Here is a 26,154-nt window from a genome sequence, read left to right as displayed (position 1 = left end):
ATCTATGTGGTTGCTATGAATTGGCATTGATTTAATGTCCTAAGTCTTTGTCGTTGTCTCTGTAATGTGTATATCTGCAGTCATCAATATAATTGTTTCTTGCTGATGGGACAGCTGTTTTCTTTTTTCTTGAGGAAGTGATTCCCAAATGAATGAAGGCTTCTCCAGAAACATACTCATCAGTAACCAAACTTCAAAGGGAGATCTTATGTACTTTATGATTTATAAATTATCAGCACGTTTTAGTGTCCCTGTCCTCCCAGTTCTGCAAATGGCTTAAAGTATTTATTCTATGACTTCAGTTCAAACATCCTGCACTAAGCTCTGGGCTTTGCTTTTAAATTGCCAATAACCATTTTAATTCAATGAAAAAGCTTGCATTATTAATCGCCATTTCCATCTGAATAATTGCATACACACATCCTAAATAACAAACAATATATTTTATTTAGGATACAGAAAGCCATATTGCTGAACTTTATCAAAAGCTGTTAAAACTAGAACAAGAGACTGAATTACTTAGAGATATTAATAGATCTCTGACAGAGGAAAACATACATCTGAAAGCTAAATTGAAAGAATATGAGGCAGAAACCCATTTCTGTAAGTATCTTACAGAAGTAAAATGTAAGTAAAAATGTAATTCTTTACTTTTCTTTGTTTACTTTGAAATTGATAAGCCAGCTGTTACCACAGCTGATAGTCCTCCAGATGTTGATGAAGTACAATGTCAAACATTTCTTAAACCCATCTGGAATTGCTGAGAACGGGAACTTTTAAAATAATTATTTTATTAACTTGAGACCGGGATGAAATGCTCCACAGAATAACAGTTGGGAGGGATCTTGCAGGTTATCTAGTCCAACCCTCTGCCCAAGCAGGAGACCCTACATCTCCCCTCTGCCTAGGATCAAACTCACAACCTCCTGATTGTGAGGCTAGAGCTCCACCTTTAGGCCACAAAATCAGATGGCTCCAATTGGTTTCAAGTGAAATATTCATTTTTGACTTCGTAGTGGGATGGTATTCTGAATATCATTTATTTATTTATTATTTATTTATATCTGTTTTCCAACCGTCATTCAAGAGCAAAAGCAGTGTACATAAATGCTGTTCCTTGTATTCCCTCCTCCCCCCCGCACAATCCTGTGAAGGTTGGACTTCCTGGCCTCAAGTCACCCAATGAGATTCTGTGGCCGAGAGTATTTTGTTAACAAGTTGTATTCTAAATTTCTTGAGATTAGGAATGATTGCAAATAGCTTCAAACAAGGAACACTTTAACATTTTATGGTGGGTCCCCTTCTGTACAATGCATTCCTATTCTCAACCCATTGATACTGATTTTTAAATCTCCTTATAGGTAAGATCTTAAAATCTCCTTCAAAACTCCACGTTAATAAGATAATTTCAGCAGCATCAAGAGATAGTCGCACAGTGTGCAGCTCTCGGGTCAGCTGTGATGCTGAATTTGCTAAAGCTCTCAAATCCTTCTACCAGAAAATGAATGTGATCAGAGGACAGTTCTTAAAACTACAACACTACAAAGCCCCGGTATACATTATAATTCTCTTGGAAAGACACGGATTACGTTCTCCTTAGTTCTAAACAGTTTGTGTTTTCTGGATATCATTTCCACAAGGTCTGAGTAGTTTATTTTTCTTCAGGTTTTCACACCTAGTACTTTCTCCACAGCCTTTTATAGCCCCTAGATCACCCCCCGAACTGGGCCAATTTTAGATTAGGGTCAAAATGAGTATCTTGACTTGCTGCCAGGGAGGCCTCAACAAAGCTTAGCCTTATCCCCTCTTGCTGGAAATACAACCAGATCAGAGGTGGTATTCAGCAGGTTCTGACCAGTTCTGGAGAACCAGTAGTGGAAATTTTGAGTACTTCAGAGAACCAGTAAATACCAACTGACTGGCCCCACCCCCATCTATTCTCTGCCTCCCGAGTCCCAAGTGATCGGGAGGAAATGGGGATTTTGCAGTAACCTTCCTCTGGAGTGGGGAAGGAATGGAGATTTTACAGTATCCTTCCCCTGCCATGCCCACCAAGCCACGCTCACAGAACCTGTAGTAAAAAATTTTGAATCCTACCACTGACCCAGAGGCTTCAAATTTAGGATACTAGAAATACTTTCTATTCTAAATAAAAATTGCTGGGGACTAATGTGATAAATATCAATTTATACAGTAATTATTTAAAATATCTTGTTGAAAAACCTTTGTTCTATAGATTGTCCATTTGCTGTTTTCGTATCAAAGTTCCTATTTCCTTGATAGGCATTATGAACCGCACTATTATTTAAACATTTTTTTACTATACAATATTACAGGAAAGAATGCTATTTATTTTATTTTTAGGATGAAGATAACATCCAACTACTTCGACTTTTTACTGAGAGACAATCACACTTGTTGAAGGATTTTGGAGAACAACTTGAGTCAAGTATAAATAAACTGAAAAATGATGTTGCCTTAATAGTTAAGAAGAAACGAGAGGCCAGGTTACAGCAAGGCATTAAGTGAATGTGGTTTACCAAGTAAAATATTAGTGAGTTGGAAATTAAATCAGTAATTACATATATCATTATATGTCAACTGCCTTCTAATTTCTTCACAATTTCAACATTAGCTTTTTGAAATTTTTCTTCCTTTAGACCGTGTTCACACTATAGAAGGAAGTACCCCGGAATTTAGTATTCATTGTAATAGGGGTAGTACTGTGTGTCACTCTCAACTCTTTCCAACGAGAGATTAATAAGAAAGTTTTGTTACTGTTGCTAATTATGAACTTTCCTTTCCAAACAATGAGACTTATGGAGTTCTTGATGCTCTCTGGGCTTGGTTGTCTGCTTGCAGACATTTCATTACCCAACTAGGTGACATCATCAGTGCAAGTGAGTGTGGGGTTTGCTCAGTTTATATTCAGAAGCTTGCCTTGCCAGTATTGGTGGGTTGTGGTTGTCTTCTAAGTAGTCTAAGGTGTTTGTTTTTTTGCTCGTTTCAGCTTTCTCTTTTATTGGAATCAGACTTTCTTAGCTCTCTTTATCAGTACCACAAGTCCTAATAAAAGTTTAGATTTCTATATATCCATGTGATTTATGTTGATGATGATCTCATTGCCTCCTAAATTGTGAATAAACATAAGCAATTCCAGAAATCCCATTTCTGTTCGGGACATAAAAAAAGGCTTTCAGCATTAAATATAAGGATTCATAATCTTGCTTTTAATTTGAGCTAATAAATTAGAGATGGTATTCCATTTTCCATCTTACTATCTAAAATAGGATGAAATACCATTTTCTTAACCTATTGGATCATGCTAATTCTTATACTATAACTGAATTATGCTTTAAACATTTATGAAACTGAAAACAGATTTTCAATCCTTTTATTGCATTGAAAAATAACAAAGAAAATGACAGCAACTAAGTATGAGATTAGTTCTTAAAAACGCCAAATATTCAGGTATGTTTCAGCTGGAATGGATACTTAAGATATGAAGTTTAACTGAACAGGTTAAATGCTTTCATAATGCTATAGCAAACAATCAAATATAGAAAAATACCAAATGACTGGACTCAGTAAGACCTAAGTTAAGGACAATTACTTTATTCCGTTAGTCAACAAGATGTCAATGGAATTTATTCCCACCTTCAATATTTGATCAGTTGGCAGAGTTTCCACAATTTAATCTGCAATAACTTTCAAAAATCAAATAGGAAAAAAGTATAGTTACTGTTTAAAAATGAAATGGATCAGAGTTAGATTTAATGTCTCCTAGAAATTGGATTTGTTTCTAAAAAGCAAGAGGGCTCTATGAGCCATTCCATTAGATTAACCACTGCTAATTAGTTAATGGCAGTTACCTATTTCCAATACTAGTAAGTCCATCTTCCTAACTCGCATGTGAATCATTCAAGCAACAGTATCGTTACACTATACATATTAAGTTTATCAAGTTTATTATTTATTATTTCATTTTGAATGCGCATGCGCGCGCGCACACAAAGAATTGCTGGTCATGTTGTATTTGTAGATTTTCTTTTCAGACTTCAGACTTGCTTATGACAGAGAATTCAATTCCGTGCTTGTTCAGTCTCTCCACAAGTTTTGTCTTATAGAACACAGCCCCAGGAGAATAGACACCACCTCTGTAAAACAAGTCACATTTGCAGTTAGCAACACACAAATAAAAGCAAGCCTAATTTTTTTTACAACAAACCACATTAATGCAAATATTAATGCAAGTTGGGGGTTAAAGATGGGATTTTCTTCCGATATAATCCAAAAATCATTCATCTTAATGCGAACAGTTTGTAATTTTTTTTAAAAGGAAAAAACCATAACACAATTGCAAATTTACTGAATTCAATAAAACATATCCAGGTACATAAGACTGCAGCTCAAATCATAAACATGATAAGCAGGTTTGAAGAAACTGGTAACTTTTTTTCCCATCTAACTATTAGTAACTATTCATAGAGTAATATGATATTCTCTTATTCACAAACCAAGTTTGGATGGCATACAAAACATAGTTAATCAAACTCCTTATAAAAGTAGTCCCTAACTTACAACCATTCGCTTAGTGACTGAAGTTACCATACACTGAAAAAAGTGACATGCCCAGTTCTCATACTTGCAATCATTGTGGTGCCCCCCCCCCCCCATCATATGATCAAAATTCAGGTGCTTGGCAAATGCCACATATTTACGATGGTTACAATATCCCAGGGACCTGGAATTATCATTTACAACCTTCCTAGGGAGTTTCCAACAAGCTAAATCAATGGGGAAAGAAGATTTGCTTAACAAATACATAATTCATTTAACTGCAGTGATTTGCTTAACAATCATGGCAAAAAAGTCATAAAATGAGGTGTGACTCACTTAACAATTGCCTTGCATAACAACAAAAAAAATTGGACTCAATGTGGTTGCAGGTTGAGGACTGCTTGTAGTGTTTCTAATGTTTATTCCTCACTGCCAGCTTTCTATAAATAGCTCAAAATATGTAGATAATGAGGGCTTATAAAATGGGAGAGTTACTATAGCATGGAACTATTCAGCCAGTAGGACTTTGCCATTTAGTTTCTTATCCTTAAATACAGGTAGTCCTCTACTTACAACGGTTCATTTAGCGACTGTTCAAAGTTACAAAGTTACAACAACATTGAAACGTATGGCCGTTTTCCAGTTATAACTTTTGCAGCATCCCCATGATGATGTGATAAAAATTCAGACGCTTGGCAACTGGTTCATACTTATGAGCATTGCTGTGTCCCAAGGTCACATGTGGTTGTCACGATGTTAAAAAGTTTGCTAGGCATGAACTGACATTCAAGAGTTAAACTAAGAAAGAGTTATTGCGCAGGTCATAAAAGTTCTTATCTGAAAGTGATTTATTGCGCATGCGTCACACTTTCCTTTGTTCTTTGTCCGGCTGCCAAGCAGAACTTGGCAGACGGAGCTTTCATTATCAAAATGTAACAATTTAGTTAACTTTCTGTTTTATTTACTTTTATTATTTTCGTATTAAAGTTTGTTTATTAATTAGAATACTTCTCAAAGACTTTTATTTTATTTTCTTAATATATCAAAAGATATGCTGAAGGGAATCAGCACGGTCCATTGATCTCAGATTTCTCCAGGGCGTTTAACAAATCTCACTTTACAACAGGTATTTTGGGCTCAATTGTGGTCACATGTGGTCACAGACTATCTGTATATTTCACTCAACTTCTTTGAAAAAACTGACACCAGCTATTGTGAAATTTCTCTGGTGCTTATTTTCATCTAGTATCTATAGGATGCAAAATAAGATGGTTTACGATTAGAGGATAAACACTCACTTTTTGGGAAGTGAATTCTTGTCCTTAAGAAGCGCAACAGCAGCCTGTACCATTGCTATAGGTGTAGCAACATAACCAGCCTCTGTAAAGAGAAAGAAATATCATTACATTCATCACTTCAAAACATTTTGAGATGAAAAAGATGGAAAATAAAACTATTGTGATCAAGTAGAAATACAGTAGATACAGTAGTTGCTTTATCTGAATCCCAGTAAGAATAGGAAGAGCTTACAAGAACTTGGACAGAGAAGGGAAGTCAAAAGAAGCAATAGCACCCAAGACTTATATACCGCTTCACGGTGCTTTACAACCCTCTTTAAGCAGTTAAGAGTCAGCATATTACCCTTAACAATGTGGGTCCTCATTTTACCCACCTTGGAAGATGGAAGGCTGAGTCAACCTTGAGCTGGTGACTCAGCTCAAACTGCTGAACTGCTGGCAGTTGACAGTCAGCAGAAATAACCTGCAATACTGCATTCTAACCAGCGTGCCACCACACTCACAGTTAACCGTTGAACACAACAACAAAAGGAAAAAGTAATAGCACGTTTGTGTATACTGTATACGGTGTATGAAAATAGAAATACTGGTAGTCCTGGTGATAGAATCATTCTCTAAATAAGCATTCAGGAGGAATTTTGTTCTGCTGTACCTTTAAATACAACCAGTATCCTAAGTTACCTGTTAAATAACATCTCATTGTTTATAACCAAATGGTCCTTTAAGTAAATGGAAGACAGAATTTTAAAAAAATCCCATTCCTTGCACCTATACATATTAGGGGAAAAACAATATAAGAACTGTATATTCATTATTTTGAGGTAGTGGCATCAATGTTTTAATGAAATTTATTTCCAGGCTAAACTTAAGAGAAATTATTGCCACTATTGAAACAATAAACCTAGGTTCACCATAAGCACATAAAAACCAGTTCTCTGATCTCTACTTCCATCATTCCTTGCCACTTATAACATCATGATCATACTACTGACTAATTAGTAGTCACTGAAAGAACATCTGGCAGTAAGAAAAAATCAAATTGCAAATGGTTCTATCAAACTTAATAGAATGGTGGTTTTTTTTTTTGTACTATTTACAAACAAAGCAATTATGTATCATTTGCATGTAGGCTACCAGTCCTCATATTAATTTCATCCTTCTCTCTGCATTACAGAATAATATTTCTGCATGCATCCTTATAAGTGTACATTGCAATCACAAGGTTTGACAGCAGAGGTACATCTTCCTGACAAGAAGGCACTTCTATTCAGACAAATTGGTCCTCACAACGTTTTGAATTGTCCTCTACTCTTTGGAAGCAATTTTACATAAGGGAAGGACAATTTAACTGCACAAATAGAATATTGATTTTGTATAATTAGATCCTGGAAAATAGTACTACATGTCTTGCATTATAAATTCTCTATAACGACTACAAAAACCCCACAACTTTTAATTATATTGATTCAGTATAGTATTTCAACTGCTCAGAAACAGATACATTTTTATAAATTATAGGGTTAGGAAACAAAGCATAGGCTAATTTTCCATCATTCTTTACTTCATTTTTTAATTTGTGATATTGTGCAAATTGGCAAACTGTGGTTAATATTAAATTGGAAGAAAAACATGGATGCGAATGGCTTTGCTCACAAATTTTTGAACAACAGTTTTGGTGAACTGTCTGAATTGAACCACATACTTCACTTGTTTGATATTTCTCTGAAATCTTGTTCACATAAAAATATTCTTTTAATATCACTGAGATATTTTGGAATACCAAAGAACACAAAGTATTATTTTCATTATCTATTGCTGGAAACAATGCATGTTGTGTACCTTTTTATGTGATGTGATGCACAGCTTTCTTATTCTTATTTACTTGTAACATGTTTTATCCGATAAAACTCCTTCGCCCTCAGCAACCACAGAATCCTGCTACATTCATCCATAGTGAAAGTATTAGGCTATTGTATCACAAACTCCACCCTTTTTGGGTGCACATCTACAATCACAATGCATATAAAAAAGGGCAGGCTGTACACTGCAATGCCATGAGACTGCTTTTGTTAGTCTGACCTACCTTGCAGACATCACTACCCACAGAACCATTTGGAACTGCTACTTGTATATTTAATGCTATATGAATCATGTTCTGTCTGTCTGTCTATCTTAACTATCTATTATTCTATTTTATTATTTATTTATATTTATTATATTAATTTATTATATTTATATAGGCCGTACGTATGTGTGTATGTATGTATGTTCCAGCATAACTCTGGAGCACCTCGAGCAATTTCAACCAAACTTGGTATAAAGATGACGTACCCTCTGGAAACAAATACTGGGGTGAGGGGGGGGGGGGACAACACCCCTGATGTATGTGTGTGTGTGTGTGTTTTCCAGCATAACTCTGGAACGCCTGGTCTGTAAAGGAGAGCAAGTGAGGCGTCCTAGAGCGGCAATTGCTTGTGATATCAGTTCATTCACAGCTTCCTCTGGAAAGCCAGCCTAGACATGCTCCCTCCAGTGGACCAATGGGGAAGTGCCTGATGGATTTGGGGCAAAGTGTCAGGATTGTAGACAGGGCGGGAAAGAGGAATGCATGGGAGGGGGAAGGGAGAGGGCAGGGATGATGGGAATGGGAGTAGGGGGAAGAAAGGCCCCTTTCAATGGCTCCCTGTCAGACAAACACTTCGACGTCTGTGAATACCCAGGCAACGCCAAGTTATCAGCTAGTATTAAATAAAGTATTGTTGAATGTAATTAATAATACAATTAATTTTACTCCAATATTACTCTTCTACCTGGTCCCTTCACTTGGGTGCAGATTTTAACATCAGGTTTGCCCTCCTGTGAATTTGGTCCTGTGCTATATCCCTCTCCAAGAAAGGTCATTTCAAAAGATGATTCTTCCATCTATCATTCAAAAGATAAAAAATAAACAGTATTATATCACCAGACAGCACCTCAGTGTACATCATGCATACATATTCTGTATACAATTACCCTGCATCCTAATTTATATCAATTTTGGGAATGAAATCAAATTATTTAACGATGATTTTTATCTCTAACCCGATTTGAAAGAACAATATATATGTAACCTTAAGGCAGTGCTTCTCAATTATTTTCTGTCATGCCCCCCCTAGGAAGAAGAAAACATTTCGCGCACCCCCGCGCGACTGTAAATAGTATCATTTGTCTATAAAATTGTTATAAGTACACCTCTGCATAACACTGTATTGAATAATGCAACGCTTCCGACGAGAAGTCAGATGCTGGGTGACACTGTTGTGTCTTATCTACCAGAGAGTTAAGACCCACTAAAATTGATTGGCTTTGCTTCCAATTTGGGCCTTCCAATGAAGCTGCAAAGCAACGCGGGCTGCCCCGGTGGCATCCAATCTTTCTTTCATGTTTGGTTTCCGAAGTCCTGCACAGCGCCCGGGGCCAGGCCGGCCTTTCTGCCGTCCTTTCCTTCGCCGGACGGGGGCTGCCAAAAGAAGGGAGCGCACCCTCCGCCCGACCGCTTTCCTTTCACTTTGGGACTGCAGGTCAGTCATTTGGTCGGCCGGCGGGCTGCAGGGTAGCCCGAGCAAGAGGCTGGTCAGCGTGAAGGGACGTCCGCGCCCACCAGGCGGCCTCAGCTCCCGCTTCCCCTCGCCCGCCGCGGCCAGTTGCAGGGCGCGGATCCCGCTCGGAGAAGGCGGAGCGGCAGCTCCTCCCTCAGCCAGGAGCCAGCGGGGGCTGGTTGGACAGGCAACCTCGTCGGGAAACTTCAGTCCGCTGCCTTCGCCTTCGCCGCCTTCGCCGCCAGTTAGCCCAGAGGAGACGCGAGCGAGGCCACAAAGACCTCTTTGAGCACCCCCTCGCAGCCGCCCGCTACTCTTCATCCCCAGAGCAAGCGAGGGTTGCAAGAGGAGATTTACACACGGGCTGAGCCCACTTGAAAGCAAACTGTTGAACGTGGTGGCGGGACCCCGCCTGTTGCTCCTGGCTCCTTGTTTGCACCCAGATGGAAAGGGAGCCTTCGCGCCCCCCTTTACGGAGCCTCGCGCCCCCCCTGGGGGGGGGGCGCCCCACTATTTGAGAAGCACTGCCTTAAGGTAAGAGAAAAACTTAGTTATGGGTTAGTATTTCTAACATAGCAAACTAGATTCAGAGATATTCATGCTATGCTAAGAGAAAATAGTACTGTGATTTAATTCTTACTGATCAGCCAAAGAATTTTTGCAGCCTGAAATCCTGAGATGCTATGTATGCAAATAATACAACATATAAAAAAGATTTATGTTTACAAGATTACATATTGCCTTTTTTTAATTCAACATTCAGATGTGCTTTCTGATGCCATACAGCAAACCTGAACATATTCAATGCAAATCTAAGTAAAACAATCAATGGTGAAACAAGTTACATTTGCCAACTGGACTTCAACACTATTAATGCATCGTAGCATTCTCAAATGGAACATTTGCCATTGTTCACTCAACTTGTTTATAGAAGTTTGAGATATTTAGCCTGCATTTAGATTAATGTAATCCCATGTATAGGATTAAAACATTTTTCTAATATAGGCTACAGAGCACAACATATGTTTGATCCAGTATGTATAATAGTCTCATGTTAAGATATCAGAGTAAAAAATAGAATAATAAAGATGAGACCTCTTTTACTGCATAGAGTACAGATTATATTCAATTAGTAATATACAGAAAACAATAATTATAAAATATATTAGTATGTAAGAACAAAAGTAAAATTACCTGTTTTTCTGTTGGTCCATCTTTTGTAAAATGCCCTCCAGAAAAGAATTCAGGATACTGAAGAAAGCAGTTTCATAGTAAGTTTCAGAATAATTGAACAATTGACAAAATTTGACAAATTTCAAAACTAATTAAAAGAAATCTTACTTTTAGCAGGAGCTTTCTTCCAAAGTTGAATTTCGCAAGCATTAAAAATAAAAGACCAGCAAACATTAGTTTTATGACAGAAGTGAGGCCGCCCACAGTGGTGTAAGCACCATACTGGACCTGAATAGGAGAGGTAAGTGATATCAAGTTTAGTATCCATTTCCATGAAACATTTAAATTAATTCTGAGTAAAATTTTAAAAAAATCAAGGCCCAGAATTTTTTCATAAACAAGCCAATCAAAGTTATTTAAAAAGTTAATCTAGGAAATATACTTCCTATCCGTAATGAGGACCTTGTAAGAAGAGCTGCAGACAGAAGAAAACACTTCTAATACTGGGTCTACAAGGTCACATACAGAGTATTAGCAACATATCTGCGGTCAAAATAATAAGAACACAGTAATGTACTTTTCTAAAGGCAATACAAATATTCTGAAATCCTTGAGGATGGTCAAAACATTAGGAGGAAATTTCAATGGAATACCATGACATTTTTATAAGAGAAACAATTATATTCTTCCTCCTATTTGCTATTTAAGAAATAATTTGAAGTATAAGTCTGGAGTTGATCATTTATTATAATATAATAATAATATTTAATATATTATTTAATATTTGTATTATTTTATATTATCTGAACATTGTTGTAAGATAACATTATATTATCTTACAACAATGACTCATGTCTGAAAGTAATGGGCTAAAGAGGAGCAGGTAGAAAATTTCACTCTTCTGAAGAATAACTATTTTAGATGGTGAGTCCCTATATACAAATTTTGAAAAATTGACAAGATATGGACAAGGGTTTATTATTAAAAAGTAAAACATCACTGATGGATTTCATAGCTTACATGAAAGATGGAAGCTTGTATTCCTTTGTTAAAAAGAAACAAAACTAATGTTATAACATGTTAAATAAACTTACAGGTGTTTCTTGCAAATGTGAATGCAAATACCGCTGAGTTCGCTTTACTACAGAGGCATCTGATCCCATGAATGGAATGGAATACTGTTTAAATTCATTACTGTAAAATACTGTACCTCTAAAAAACACAAAGAGAAAATGAAGCATAACAAACATAGCTTGGATCCGCACTTTGAAAACAAAAGCATATTTACAGTATTGATAGGCAGTGTTTTTTTCCAAGGGTTATTAGGGAATGAGTCCAATGATATTACTGGGCTTGAGATTAACATTTTCAGCTTGTTTTTGTATTTTGGGTATGTATAATTGCAAAATAGATTTTCAATTTTGGGGAATAGTGGAAAATCACCATCTGGGGCTGCAAAATATAGGTGCCTCCAGTCTAGAGAATGGTTTACCTACTTTTTAGTGATAGATTCCAATACCACATTTCACTTCAGGAAAGGCCTTGAATAACAGATTACAGATCAAAATTATTTAAAATGTCATTTTCTTCCTTTTACTCTAAAAAATATTGAACAACATGTTTGTAATTTAAAACACTAAAAGATGTATATTTTCTGTACCTTCTTTTGAGTTTTGCTCCAAATACTGGAAGTTGTTTATATCCAATTTGTTTTCTAATTTTCTTCAAGTTCTCTTGATCCGCCAAGCCATATACAGCTGATTTCCAGGTTCCATCATGAATGCAGGCTCCCTGTTAAAATGGCATTATCATTCAGCTATGTGCTTACATTTGGCCATTTTTTACTTTCTTTTTGCTCAATGATTTTGTTACAGAAACAGGCAAGAGAAAAGGCCAGATAATTTGGGTACATGGGCATTACGTTTATTTGGTGAGCAACACGATCAGAAATTGAGAGAACTGGTGAAAATAGTATTAAGAGATTCCTCTAAAAGGTGCCTAGTTTTCCTTCCTTTTTCAAAATTCTTCCTTTATGCATAATTGGGGGAAAATCTAGTGAGGGGTCTGTTTTCCTGGATACAGAGGTACTATAATGGCATTTCTTTCTATTGTTAACTGTTTTATTTAGATAGATGTTTCAAGTTTTTCTGCCAATGGTAATGTTTTAATTAATATATCATAATAAATTTTAAGGAGCTGTTTATATTGCTACAGCTGTTTTGAGTAGAGCAGCAAAGAAATAAACAAATAAATATAAAATGTACTTAATATCATATATTATTTGTTAACAATGTAGCCCGAGCAGAAAATGTATGAAAACAAACAATTAGACAAGAATAAGTATTAAGAGATATTTTTTGCTATTTTGCAGATACTTTTATTTTTATATATAATGTACTGTGAATGTTTCAGAATTATCAGTATTATATCTTGCTGTGAACTGCTCAGTTTTATAAGATTGAGGCAAAAGGTAAAAGAAAAAAAGTGAGAATCTGCCAATAGTTAAAATATACTAATGGTCATATTCAGGTTCATGCTACAGTTTTTATAATTTAGCACAACAAACTTAATGGAAAAAAAGAAGAAATTAACCAACCTCTGGTCCCGATTTTACGCTCAAAAAACTTTCAATTGCAGTTAAAGTACCTTTAAAGAAAGAAATTAATAATATCTGTGATATTAAGGAACAATTAATATTTTTAAAAAGTATCAATTTACTGTCAGTTTGTTAATATTTATTACTGCTGGATAATTGACATATAGTATATATGTATTCAATAACACGACATCTAATTTATTTGAGGCACATTCTGTAAAGAGAAATGTTCATTTCACTTGTTTCCTTTAGTGCAGAAAACAGGATTTCAATTTCTACTGGACACATTAAAATATACAACTTAAACTGCAAAGTGTTCCAAGATTGAACAGGTTGCAAATACTATTTACTTCAGGTTCTTGACCATGAGTGAAGAAGAGTATAATAGACCCTGGTTTCACCTGAGCAGCTCACTGAAAAATTCAGGAGAACAGAATATCTGTGTGACCTTCCCACAACACTTGGCTATTGCTGTTCCAGTCAATCAAGGAACACAAGGCCTTTCTGATGTGCTTATGTATTGGAAAGACTGGAAATTGGATAGGGTCCATGGTATCTTTCTAAACTTTCTGGTGGAATCAAATCTATAAGATACTATTCTTTAATAGAAGATATGCTCCTCCTTGTTTTGCCATACAAGGGAGCTGATGTTGGGAGACTATTCTTCAATACCTAGGCCACTGACCTGTGTTGTCCCTCAGGGTACTTTCATATTGTCTGTCATGTTGTCCAAAACTGATGTGAATCTGAGGAAGATAATCCAACTTTTGAAACTCTATTGCTTTTAACCATAAATTTTAAGGAAGAATTGGTACCCTTGAACAAAGTCTAAAATTGGTAATGGAATAAATGAAGAAAAACAAACTGAACATGAAGCCAAAAATAACAGAACTACTATTGGAAAATAGAAACCTGAATTGGGAACCGAGGTTCAACCAATTGTGGATGGGATTTCATTCTCACCAAAATTAGGTTCATAGTCTAAGAGTATTCTTTGTTTTTCAAACACCATCAGATGTGCAGACAGCTGTAGTAAGGAGTGACTTTGCTTTATTATGCCTAGTCTGCCAGTTGATATCCTTCCTGAACTGGATGGATTTGATGATGTTTTACACCCTTTCTTGAGGAGAACAACACAATTCAATTGTGTTGAATCACAACTGAATCTCTGCATGAAACACAATTGAATCTCTGCAGGAAAATTATGTAAAAAATGCAACTGATTCAAATTTTGGTAAATTTGTATAAGGTAGAGGAACCAAATACTGGTTGTATTAAGGAAATACCTGTTATCTATTCATTACAAATGAAGTACAATTGGAGGTACTGGCACCTAAATAAGTCCTAGAGCTATGTATGCAACTGCCTCTCTTTTTATGAAACTGTTAAAGGCTTTCCTATTGATATGCTGACACTATCTCCACTGTCAGAGGCCAACCTTTCTGTCTTTTTGCATGTAGCTCCCAGGCTGTAGTAAAGACTCCTTCAAGAATTAAATTTGGCCCCCTCTCTCAATATTTACAAAATCTGTAAAGAAATGTTTATCAGGAGTTTAATTAGCTTTTTATATTCTACTTTCATATTTTGTTATCTATATCAAATACTTGTCAGAATAAAAATCAGAGTACAACTAAGTAAATAAATCACTTTAAGTGCAGAAGGAATGAGACACAATGGTGAACACTGAAAAGTATAAAGAGTTAATTACTGCAGAAGAAATTAGAAATGGAGGCACTCCATTGACTTTGTTGGAAGATTAGAATTGGGGAAGGTCTTTCCCTCAATTTCACAGCTAGGTTTCAACAAAAGATGTGTGGGAAGCAAGACTGCCAGATATTTGGTCAGATCTTCCACCAGACATTTCCATTCTCTGCACTGTTATTATTTATTTTTATAATTATTTAACTTTCAGTACTGATGCCTCTCTCCCCTCTTTTATTTTGTTATACGGTTTTGTTCAGATGCAGGATAAGAACTGTTTTGTTTTATTTGATTAATGAAAGCTTATCTAAAAGACTGTCAGCTAAAGAGGCAGAGGAGGGTGAGGCACGTTTAAATAATTAATAAACAAATCATTTTTAGAATACAGGCTGCATTTTACCACAAACTAAACTAATATCTTGAAACATACAAATAAAGTAGCTACCATACTTCCCCTAGCATTTATCAAAAGATCAGTCAAACAGAACCACCAGATAAAAACAGAATTTGAAAGGATGTCTTTTTTCCTTAGATTTCAAAATGTAATTGAGGCTGATAATGAAGATTTGAGGGAGATTATGACAAACTTACTCGCTGAATACATCAAAAAAGACAGAAAGCAGTTGGGGTGGGATATTGACCTGATCTATAGAGTTAATTCAGTCTATGCTAGAACACACAATGTTCCAAGAGAGGTTCATATTAAATTTCTTAGAAAGACTACAAGAGATGAGATTCTGAGTGCACAAAGGGAGCAAACGTTAAAATACAAGGAGAGAGAGATAGTCATCCTGAAACAATCCCAAAGAAAGTTAGAGATAAAAGAAAAAAAATATTCGTTTTTAGCAAAGAAACTATTTGAAAAAGGGGTTTGGTTTCGTTGGCTTCTACCAGAAGGGATGTTGATATTCTGGGAGGGTGGCAGAGTTAGAATTAATATAACCACGGAGGCGGAGGCCTTCTTAGAAAAAAACAATGCTCTCCTAGACAAAGCTGTTGACATTACACAGGACACGCAGGACACGGGAGGTGACGGAGCCTTGCTGGGGGGGGGGGGGAAGAGGCAGCATAGAGAAAACTTAGATCACAAAAGTGAGCTAGAAAAACACTGCAATTGCTGATACAGGGAATTCTTTTTCTGTTGGATATAAAATAGATTGAAAATATTGGAAGATATAAGGTAAAATATGCTGTCAAAAAAATTGTTAAATAGTATTTTACTTGATGTATTAATGTCTTAATAAGTGAACATTATGAGAGTCGGGGGGGGTGCCATTCTCTGCACAATGTAGCTGCCATAATTTGTACCCCTTTTCCACTACCCTTTTTCCTAAAAATTTTGTAAAACCAATAAAATTTTTGTTCAAAAAAAAAAAAATCATTCAAACATAAAAATCACCTTTTAAGCTGTCTTTGGTGAATAAAACTCCCATATCTGCTGGAATAGAATCAAAACCACAGCTTCCAACAATATATACTCCTTTTTCTTCAGCTTTGCTATTATAATGTAGATACATCCCTTCCAGGAACTAAATTAGAAACACAATATTATATAAAGAAACAACCAATGCATTTCTAACATTCAAGCAAAAATAACAAATTTCTTAACATTATTTTTTAAACTGCTTTCTTGGCTATTGTGCCATCTTGTAGTGTTATAAGTGTTTATTTATTAAATGTTATTAACCATCAAAACAATTCAGTATTTTACAGTTAAATGTAAAATTGGTTTATCTTTAATATTCAACACAGATTTATAGAATTTCACAATCTCACCTAAAAGGCTAGTATGGTGTGTTAAATTGTTGGGAACTGGGCTAAGAAAGCCCAGGTACAAACCCATTCATCATCTCTCAGCCCAACCTACCTCATAAAATGGTGACAACAATAGGAAGAAAACCTCAATTGTGTATTTTCTTTGACTCCCAGAGGAAAAGTAGTATAAAATATAATTATAAATAAAAATACATTTATAAATAAAAATAATTTTACTATCCTAAACACAGTTCCTGTCTACCAATGTCCATTCACACTGCTAATTTATGGAAATGAAAGATGAGTAAGGAGATGTTTGTGGGAGTAGAGAGGAAACCAGACACACACACACAAAAACTGCAGTTCCCAGCACCCATGGATGCTCCATCACATAGTATGCAGAACACCAATACAAAGTTTGATATGTGAAGTAAATAATTATCCTACATTAAGATAAGGAATACTAGTAAAAAGAGTTGAAATTGTGACCTAAACCAAATATTATTCCTCAAAGTCTGATTTATTTTGTTAATTGTACCTACCTGTGGTTCTCCACTAATGTCAATACAATTTGTGCCATTCTCAACGCAAGCTTTTACCACAGGCTCTCCAAAAAAACGGTACTGTAAGAATGAAAAAAGACTAATAAATTATATTAATCTTGGATAATTTAATAGACCTAGTTTGAAGTTTCCTTTCCATTTAAAAAATAAGAATAAAGGAATAAAGGAAAGTTAACAAAGTTAGGATGTAGTTATGATTTAGCTAATACATTAAATTCAATGTGAATAAAAATATTTAGGTTTCTTTTATAATAATTTAGAGATGAAAGCTATACATATAAACCTGAATAAAAACTATAAACAATTAAAACAAAAAGAAAACAAAAATAAAAATTTAACTTGTATAAAAATATTTCAGTATATAGCAAAGAAAAAAGAAAAAGCTTCCCCCTTTGTCACAAGTATAGTTTTTTAAATAACTTATCACCTTATTTTAAAAAGCAACAAAGAATCTTCAACCTAATTCCTTATTTGTAAACGTCTTAAAACCTCATAATTCAATTCTAATCAGCAAAGATCCATTAAGGGTTATCAGAAATATCAATGTATCTGTTATAAACTTAATCCAAAAACCTACTTTATAATCCTTTCTTTTCCTTCTATATCCCAAACTTTACCAATAAAGAAATCACCAAAAACTTATCATGCAATTATGGTCAATCAAAATTGATTAAATGTTATCAGAAAAAAATACATTACTGTATTAAAATTAATCAACAGATTTAAAAATTTTCTTCTCATATCTTACATCATATATGAAAAGAGATACTTAAAATCTCACCATTCGACCTTAATTAGAAAAAGTCAATTATTATTGAAGATAACAACACATCTCTTTATCTTTGATCAAATAAATCAACTTTATATTCCTTCCCCTTATTCTCTATGATCTTAGTCTTTACTCCCATCAAATAAAGCCCTAGAACTTGGTTTGTTTTTGTTTTCTGACTTTGAAAATTTTAAGAGTTTTTTCTTTTCCTTTTTTCTTTGCCTCATTATAGAACCATAGACGTTTAAAAATATCTCTTTTATACATCCAGATTATTAAAATTATCTAAATCACTCTTCTGATTTATTATTTATATGTCTTTTTAAACTGCTGAATCCAGTCTTATTTCTATACTAGGCAATCTATGACCCCTTGAGTGATCATTTCAGAGATATTTCATTACCAGATTCCTCACTGCCTTCAACAATGGAAGAGTATCTAAAGTTCTTTAAAAAATCAGGGTGATATTCAGAGAGATATATCTGCCTTGAAAATAGCCCAAGTTGAACTTTATAGCACAGTAAAACACAGCAACCCACCACAAGAAATGTTTTGTGACATTTTATATCATAAAATGTGAGATGGTGCCCACACAGAAGGTAAAACTGGGGTGGTGGACTACAGTGAAATGGCAGTTTCCCAGGAAGGAGGACACACATTCCAGAAAGGGGAGGGAGGCAAAAGGCAGCCCAGTTCAGAACTAGATAGAAGACAGAGAAAGAGAGTACAAGACAGTCACTCCCTAGAATCTCCCAGGGTATATCTGTAGGCTGATAATAGTAAGGATTTAGCCTGGTAAGATTCTGCCTACTATGTATAAACAAATAAAGAATTGAACTCTAGCTGAATTATTCCATGCCATTCTTGGGCTTTGCCCGACATAAAACGCTTCATGGTATTTTTTATGTCATAAAAGGTTTTATAAAATTTTCCAAATTTCAATTCCACAGAAGTCGTGGGTTCTGGATTTGGATACATTTATTTATTTATTTATTTGCACTTCTAGACCGCCCCCTCTCCCAAAAGGGACTCGGGGCGGTGTACAGTCCACACAGCAAATACATCATCCACAATAAAATTCATTAAATAGATAAACAGATGAATAAGTAAATAAATAAATATGGAGGAGGTAAAAGAATTAAAAGAACTGTACAGCAAGAATATAAATATGACTTTAAAACCCCTAAAATCAATTAAATTTAAAACAATACCCTTAAAATACCAGTTAAAAATATATTTCCAGGAGGTAACAGTTATAACAGTTATAATTATGCCAGCTAATCTGAACAGGTGAGTCTTCAATTTTTGTCGGAAGGAGCGGAAGTCCGTGGTGGTTCTAATATCGGGGGGGAGGTCATTCCAGAGGGTTGGGCCCATCACAGAGAAGGCCCTACTCCTTGGCGCCGCCCGCTGGCATTGCCTAGTGGACGGCACCTGGAGAAGCCCCTCCCTGTGAGAGTGAATTGGCCGCAGGGATGTATGTGGGAGGATGCGATCCCGCAAGTAACTAGGTCCTGTGCCATGGAGCGCTTTAAAGATGGGGATCAGAACCTTGAAACGCACCCGAAAAACCACAGGCAGCCAGTGCAGCTCGCGCAGGAGTGGTGTTACGTGGGAGCATCTGGTACTCCCCATGACAACCCGCGCGGCCGCATTCTGGACTAGCTGCAGTCTCCGGGCGCGTCCCAAGGGAAGCCCCATGTAGAGAGCATTACAGTAGTCTAGGCGAGACGTCACCAGCGCATGAGTGACCGTGCGTAGGGCATCCCGGTCCAGTAGGGGGCGCAATTGGCGCACCAGGCGAAACTGGTGGAACGCCCCCCTTGTCAAATGGGCTTAAATTAGCCCATTTGAGGTCCCTTGTTTCAAAATTTTTGCCTTACTATTGAATTACGGTATTCGTTTTGGCAATCAAGGATGGAGTAATGTACCAATGATAAAATACTATCCAGTATAGTATTTTTGTAGCTTATTGTAAAACAGCCTTAGAATGTTTCATTTCTCTTGATAATTTCATAGTTTGCAAATATGAAGATCTGGAATTAAGATACTTTCTCTAGATTCAATGCTTAAACACATTTAATACAATACTTTAATAATTTAAATTTGCTTGAGAATTACATTTTCTAGCATAAAATAAGGTATATCAAACTACTTTGATGTTAACAGCTTATTAACTTCCATTTGTTTTTAGTATCAGCTATGGCACAAGTTTTTTTTTAAATTTGCTTAATACTATAGAAGAGTGATTAATAAAAATTAATATTATGAATTTCAGTTTCAGTGTTAGGAAATAGGATTTTCTCTTTAATTTGCATTTAACTAGGAAACTTTTTGTTTTAACAGATAAAAATCTTCCTAAAGAAATACCAAAAATGTAATTACAAAATATAAAAATCAAATAGATTTCTGGCAATATCTTACAACAATGTCATGTTTTAAGTAATTGCTTTAGGACAAGCACATTTTTTATTTATTCATGAAAAAAACTAGAAGAAAGCACTTACTGGGCCTACACAGTTTAGAACAATATTCGTTTGTTTAGCCATAGAAGCAAGAGAAGATGGATCGCTGACATCACATAGTATTATGCCAACTTCTGACTTCAGTTCTGCTTTCCCTGAAAATTTAACATTGACATGTTAGTCTGAAAACCTCTCTTTAATTATTTTTCTTCAATCCACCATTTCTTCAATCACCATTTACTGATGCTATTTTTTTACATTTAGTTTTCTAATTACTTCCAGGAAACAAATTATATTACTTCTATATACAATACAATACAATAGTAGAGTTAGAAGGGACCTTGGAGGTCTTCTAGTCTAACCCCCTGCCTAGGCAGGAAACCCTATACCGTTTCAGACAAATAGCTATCCAACATCTTCTTAAAGACTTCCAGTGTTGGGGCATTCACAACTTCTGGAGGCAAGCTGTTCCACTGATTAATTGTTCTCACTGTCAGGAAATTTCTCCTCAGTTCTAAGTTGCTTCTCTCCTTGATTAGTTTCCACCCATTGCTTCTTGTTCTACCCTCAGTTGCTTTGGAGAATAGTAAATATAAATTGCATCACTATCTCCCAAATATGGTTTCTCTACACAAGCATGTGGGAAGATAGTCACTTGTTACAAAAGCTCACTAGAAAAAAAAAGTAAATATTATATAAAAGAGATATAACGTGCAAGGACAAAAATGCAAAAATGTTTCTTTTCACTGAACAAATCTAGTTCTGGAAACAAGCTTGGTGAGTTCCAAAGATCTTGTAGTGTCGTGAAAAAGGCTGCAAAGCAAGCCATCTTAAAAGTGTAAAATTGCAAAATAATAACTTCTCTGGCGCCACCTAAGTCAATGCAGATTGATGCAGAATTTTATCTCACTTTCCCTGGCCCCAATTGGGAAGGGAAGCATAGAGTTATGCACTTCAGACTCTTGGTCAATGAGCTCTTGGTCAATGCTACTCCCTTTGTATGATTTTAGATGACAGTTAGGGCAATTAGGACAGAATAGGAGAATAAACAAATACTGGCTCTGATAGAGAAGGGACTTCAGCCTTCTATCCTTCTAAGGCCGGTAAGATGAAGACCCAGATCGTTGAGGGCAATGTGCTGACTCAGTCCTCCTCCTCTCTGTTAGCACATTACTCCCCACAATCTGGGTCCTCATTTTACTGACCTTGGAAGGATGGAAGGCTGAGTCCAAGTAGAAGCATTGCAAACTACTTAGAGAGAGGTTGTAAGCCAGTGGTGAAATTCATTTTTTTTTTTTACTACTGGTTCGGTGGGCGTGGCTTGGTGGGCGTGGAGGGGAAGGATACTGCAAAATTCCCCATTCCCTCCCCACTCCTGGGGGAAGGATATTGCAAAATCTCCATTCCGACCCCATTCTGGGACCAGCCAGAGGTGGTATTTCCCGGTTCTCCGAACTACTCAAAATTTCCCCTACCAGTTTTCCAGAACCTGTCAGAACTTGCTGAATTTCGCCCCTGTGTGAAGTGGTATATAAGTCGAAGCAAGCGCTACTGCTATTGCTCCTTGGCACCCTGACAGACAAGCAATTTGATCAGACGAAACTTTGATCCGAATCAGCAACTCTTTAACATTCTTGATCCAAGCCTTCAGGCTTTATCTCAGGGATAAAGGGAATAATTACATTAGGCACAATCTGTTTTTTCTCCTTCCAGGTGTGCCCCGCCCAAATGGCACACCTCTGCTAACTGAAACGTTAGGAAAAGCAGCCCAAGGCATCTGAAGAGGGCCAGGCTGGTGGAGACCCTCTCTCTTTCCTTGCCTTCCCCCCCCAAGGGTCACAACATTAAGGTCAACGTCGGACACATGGTTACTGATTTTCGGACTGCAGCCAAGGAAGCTCAGTGGACGCGTCATTAATTTCTTTCCTTTTTTTACTGCAGACTTCGGGGAGGGAGACAAGAGGAAAGCCCGCACTCCCGCAAGACCTGCCCTCCTTTCTCTTACCCAACTTGGCGGCCGCCTTCTCGACCACCTCCTGCAGCTTCTCCCGAGACCTCCCGGCCACGGCCCAGCGCAAGGAGCCTCGCAGCTCATCCTCGGCAGCTACTCGGGCTACCTCCTGGACCACGTACTGTCCCGTGAAGCCCGAGGCCCCGAACACCACCAGCTGGAAAGGCCGCTCGGTAGCCATGGGAACGAGAAGCCAAAAAAGTGCCCGGTCGACCAGCGAGCGCCGAGGAGGAAGAGCGGGACGCGAGGCGCAAGAGCGACAGCCTACCTCGCTTCGACTGCTCTAGAACGAAGCGGAGAAAGGGGCGAGGGCGGACGTTGGCCACGCCCACAGCCTCGGGCCTGTGCAGGTCACGTGACAAGGCTGTCTCCCAGTTGCCTCGCCCTGCGTAGCTTGTCGTTCTCGAAGCCGCCGAGACTGTCGACTCCTCCTCCTCCTCCTTCTCCTCCTCCTGTCCCCAGGCGAGACCTCGGTCGCTGGACTGCTCCCTCCTTGTCCGGGTACCCCGTTGTTCCAACCTATCAAATGGAACAATCGCGCGAAGTTCCTCTGTCGAGGCAAAAGCAACCGGTCATTTGCTGCTCCAGCCCGCCGAAGCTGGTTGCTGCCAGAGGCGGTCAAACCGCGCTCGCCTGTCAAATTGCACTTCTCGCCCATGTTTTATTTTGTTTTATTTATTTAATTATTTATTTATTTATTTTATTCGTTCGTTCAATCATTTATTTATTTTGTTAAGCACATATAAGGTAAAAGATATAAGCATAAACATGATTGTTGATACAGGAAATGGATACGAATAAGTGGGGGGGGGCACTAGGACAGGGACGGTAGGCACGTTGGTGCGCTTATGCACGCCCTTCATACTTTGAGCCTTTTTGCATTATCGGGTTTGGTTGTTCGTGCCTTTTGGAATCGGTAGCAAGAACTGGAGGCTAAAAACATGAAAAACGGTTACAGGAACTAGGTATGGCTAGTCTAGTGAAGAGAAGGACCCGAGGGAGAGATGACAGGAGTCTTCCAATATTTGAGGGGCTTTCATGGGGCGGGTGTGTGTGTGTTAATCTATTTTCCAAAGCAGGCCAGATGAGGAATAATGGATAGAAACTGTTCAAGGAGATGTTCAACCTAGAAATAAGGAGAAACTTTCTGACAGTGAGAATGATCAACCCATGGAACACCTTGCCTTCATACGTTGTGGGAGCTTCATCACTGGAAGCCTTCAAGAAGAGACAACTGCCATCTGTCAGAAATGGTGTAGGCAGGGTCTCCTGCTTTTGGGGGGAGGGGCGGTTGGACTAGATGACCTACAAGATCCCTTCCAACTCTTGTTATTCTGTTAAACTTTGCTGTTTACTCCACTGCCAATTTTTGTTCTTATCTACCTTTATAACCTAAGAGGGTTGTTATACATTTAGGGGTTTACCTTGAAGAAGGCAGAATAAAAGGAAAATGCTGCTTTTACATAAGGAAAAAATACCTTTCTATTCCAGGCAAATGGAATAGAATAGATATATATAGTTTTACTGTAAATAAGAGTAGACTCAAAGACATTTGCAAAGTTCACATTTTCAGAAGAGCATAAATTAGTTCAAAGATTATGTCTTCTGCCTGGAGCAGTATGGCAATATGTTTTTCATGTGGTTTCTGTTTTTATATATTGCTTTATTTCATGCCCAACTTGTGTTTATTCCTAATTGTCAGTGGTGGGTTGCTTAACCTGTTTACTACCGGTTTGCTCGTGCTCTCGTGCGCATGTGCAGAAGCGTCTGGGCGGGTGGGCAGAGCCTCCCGCTGCCACCACTACCAATTTGGCCGAACTGAGAGCAACCCACCTCTGCTGGTTGTATGGTTTTCCAAATTCTCACTTAACCCAAAAGCATCTGACAGTTGCCAGTCGATATATAGATTCTCACACTTTGTCACTCATGACATCAAGTGCAGCATTGGCTTGCGAATAATAGAATATCAGCCTCTTTCATGTAACTGCTAAAGAACCTGTTTTGCAACCATAAAAAAGCTTTGTCTTTTTGCCTGACAGTAGCAATTAGTGCAAGGCTGCAAGCTAAAATATAATTTCTTTGGAAGTAATTTCATTTTTAAGGGATAGGCTCCCCAAATAGCAAGTTATTTTAGGGTGCAAAACCTCTCTTTTTTATTCAAAGGTATTTACAGTAATTGTGAAAAAATGCTAGAGAATGATTTATTAATAATTGCATTGAGTTACATAAGATATATTGTGAGACAAGGTCTTCCATTAATGGGACTGTTTTATTTACTTGTGGATGCTCAATCTTGTACATTTATGTACAATTAAATCCCTAGGTCCAGACAGTATTCCCCCAAGAGTCCTTGAAGATGAATTTCTGCTGTTTTCAGAAAGTCTCTCACCACAACTCCTGACATACTTAGCTTTCATGGGATATAACAGAAGACAGGCTAACTGGTGGTTAAGAAACAGGAAACAGAATAGGAATAAATGTGAATTTCTCACACCGTTGACATGTGCAAAGTCTCTGTCACATATCTAACATGCTTTGAAGGGGATGATTTCCTGATAGCAAATACAATTGGTCCTTGGTTTATAACCACTCATTCAGCAACCATTCATACTTTGAATCTATCCCATTGCCATCCTGCTGCTCAAGTAGGTGAAAGGTGGCTTAGATATTAAAAAGTATTGAAATGGAGTTTACCCTCTTATTTCATTACAAGTTCTCGTAGACAATTGGGTACATGGAGGAGGAGCCTTGGGATCACACAACCCTGATCAACAATCTGCCCAGTTCAAATATACTGTGGAACCATCCCCTCCCATCCAGTCTAGTTCTATTTCAATTATGCAGTTTTAAGGAAGCCCTGAACCCAGTATTCAGAGTTTATTTTATTCAAGATATTTTGAAGAGAATATTCATCTATTGATTGATTTATATAGCAGTTGCTGTCCTGGATTGAGAATGACAAGTTCAAGAGCATCCCACAAGGTATTTACTGTGTTTTTCAATTGGTGTGTTTCATAGCAATCAATACAAATTACAAATAACATACAGTACTCACCACTTGGGATTATTATGGAGGAAAAAGCAGATCTAATTACCAAATTCTGGATATATTGTAATTTGAAAAGCAGATCTGGAGCTCAATCTTCCACTCCTTTCTAGCATAAACCTTTTTACAAAGCTCAGGTTAAATGCCAAATAGAACTGTCTTCAGAACCTAAGGTGGGCCAAAATATTTTATAGGATCCAGTTTGGGTCACTGACACAGAACTAAGAGATGTAGTCTTCCAGGCTATCAGACTCATGCTGGAGCCCATCCTCGGGGAACTTCTCTCTCACCAGAATGTGTGAGAGAGAACATTCTAGTGAGAGAGGTGTTCCCTGAGGATGGGTTCCAGCATGAGTCTAAAAGCTTAGAAGACTAAACCTCTGGTCCCAGTGACAGATCCAGATTGGATCCTGCAACATTATCCTGGCCTTCATTGGTGACAATATCTTATCTTCTGCAACAGAAAATCCCATAAGCATTTGTGCTTATGATCTAAAATGAAAATAAACCCATAAATTAAGGAAGCAAAAGTTCATTGCAGTTCTACAAGGTCAGTTTCATAATAAGGTAACTCTTTTGCTATGGCATTATTAAGGTCAGCTCTGTGTCTATGCAAGATGGAGGGTGGCTGGCTACTCT

General features: G+C 37.2%; 2 protein-coding genes across 2 annotated transcripts in view; one reads left to right on the top strand and one right to left on the bottom strand.

Moving 5' to 3' along the window:
- The window catches only part of LOC309388539 (kinesin-like protein KIF28), a gene marked incomplete at its 5' end in the record, with an annotated part of 34,953 nt that extends 31,925 nt beyond the window's left edge, over positions 1 to 3,028 (top strand). Inside the window, 3 exons of the mRNA XM_081945950.1 lie at positions 453 to 603; positions 1,362 to 1,552; positions 2,365 to 3,028. Of these exons, the coding sequence (XP_081802076.1) occupies positions 453 to 603; positions 1,362 to 1,552; positions 2,365 to 2,529 (507 nt within the window). The 3' untranslated portion in view covers positions 2,530 to 3,028. The remainder of the gene's footprint in view (positions 1 to 452; positions 604 to 1,361; positions 1,553 to 2,364) is intronic.
- A 350-nt stretch (positions 3,029 to 3,378) lies between these two features.
- Positions 3,379 to 22,789, bottom strand: SCCPDH (saccharopine dehydrogenase (putative)). The gene is made up of 12 exons (XM_081941706.1): positions 22,464 to 22,789; positions 20,501 to 20,613; positions 17,204 to 17,284; positions 16,306 to 16,435; positions 13,206 to 13,255; positions 12,270 to 12,400; positions 11,704 to 11,821; positions 10,778 to 10,897; positions 10,631 to 10,687; positions 8,669 to 8,780; positions 5,859 to 5,940; positions 3,379 to 4,157 (listed from the first exon to the last, which is right to left on the bottom strand). The coding sequence occupies exons 1-12, from the start codon at positions 22,648 to 22,650 to the stop codon at positions 4,052 to 4,054; spliced, it is 1,287 nt and encodes a 428-aa protein (XP_081797832.1). The 5' UTR covers positions 22,651 to 22,789; the 3' UTR covers positions 3,379 to 4,051.
- Positions 22,790 to 26,154: the final 3,365 nt, after the last annotated feature.

This window comes from Natrix helvetica (assembly GCF_964273705.1).
Source record: "Natrix helvetica genome assembly, chromosome: 2".
NCBI classification, from domain to species: Eukaryota; Metazoa; Chordata; class Lepidosauria; order Squamata; family Natricidae; genus Natrix; species Natrix helvetica.
This window is presented reverse-complemented; position numbering and strand designations above follow the sequence as displayed.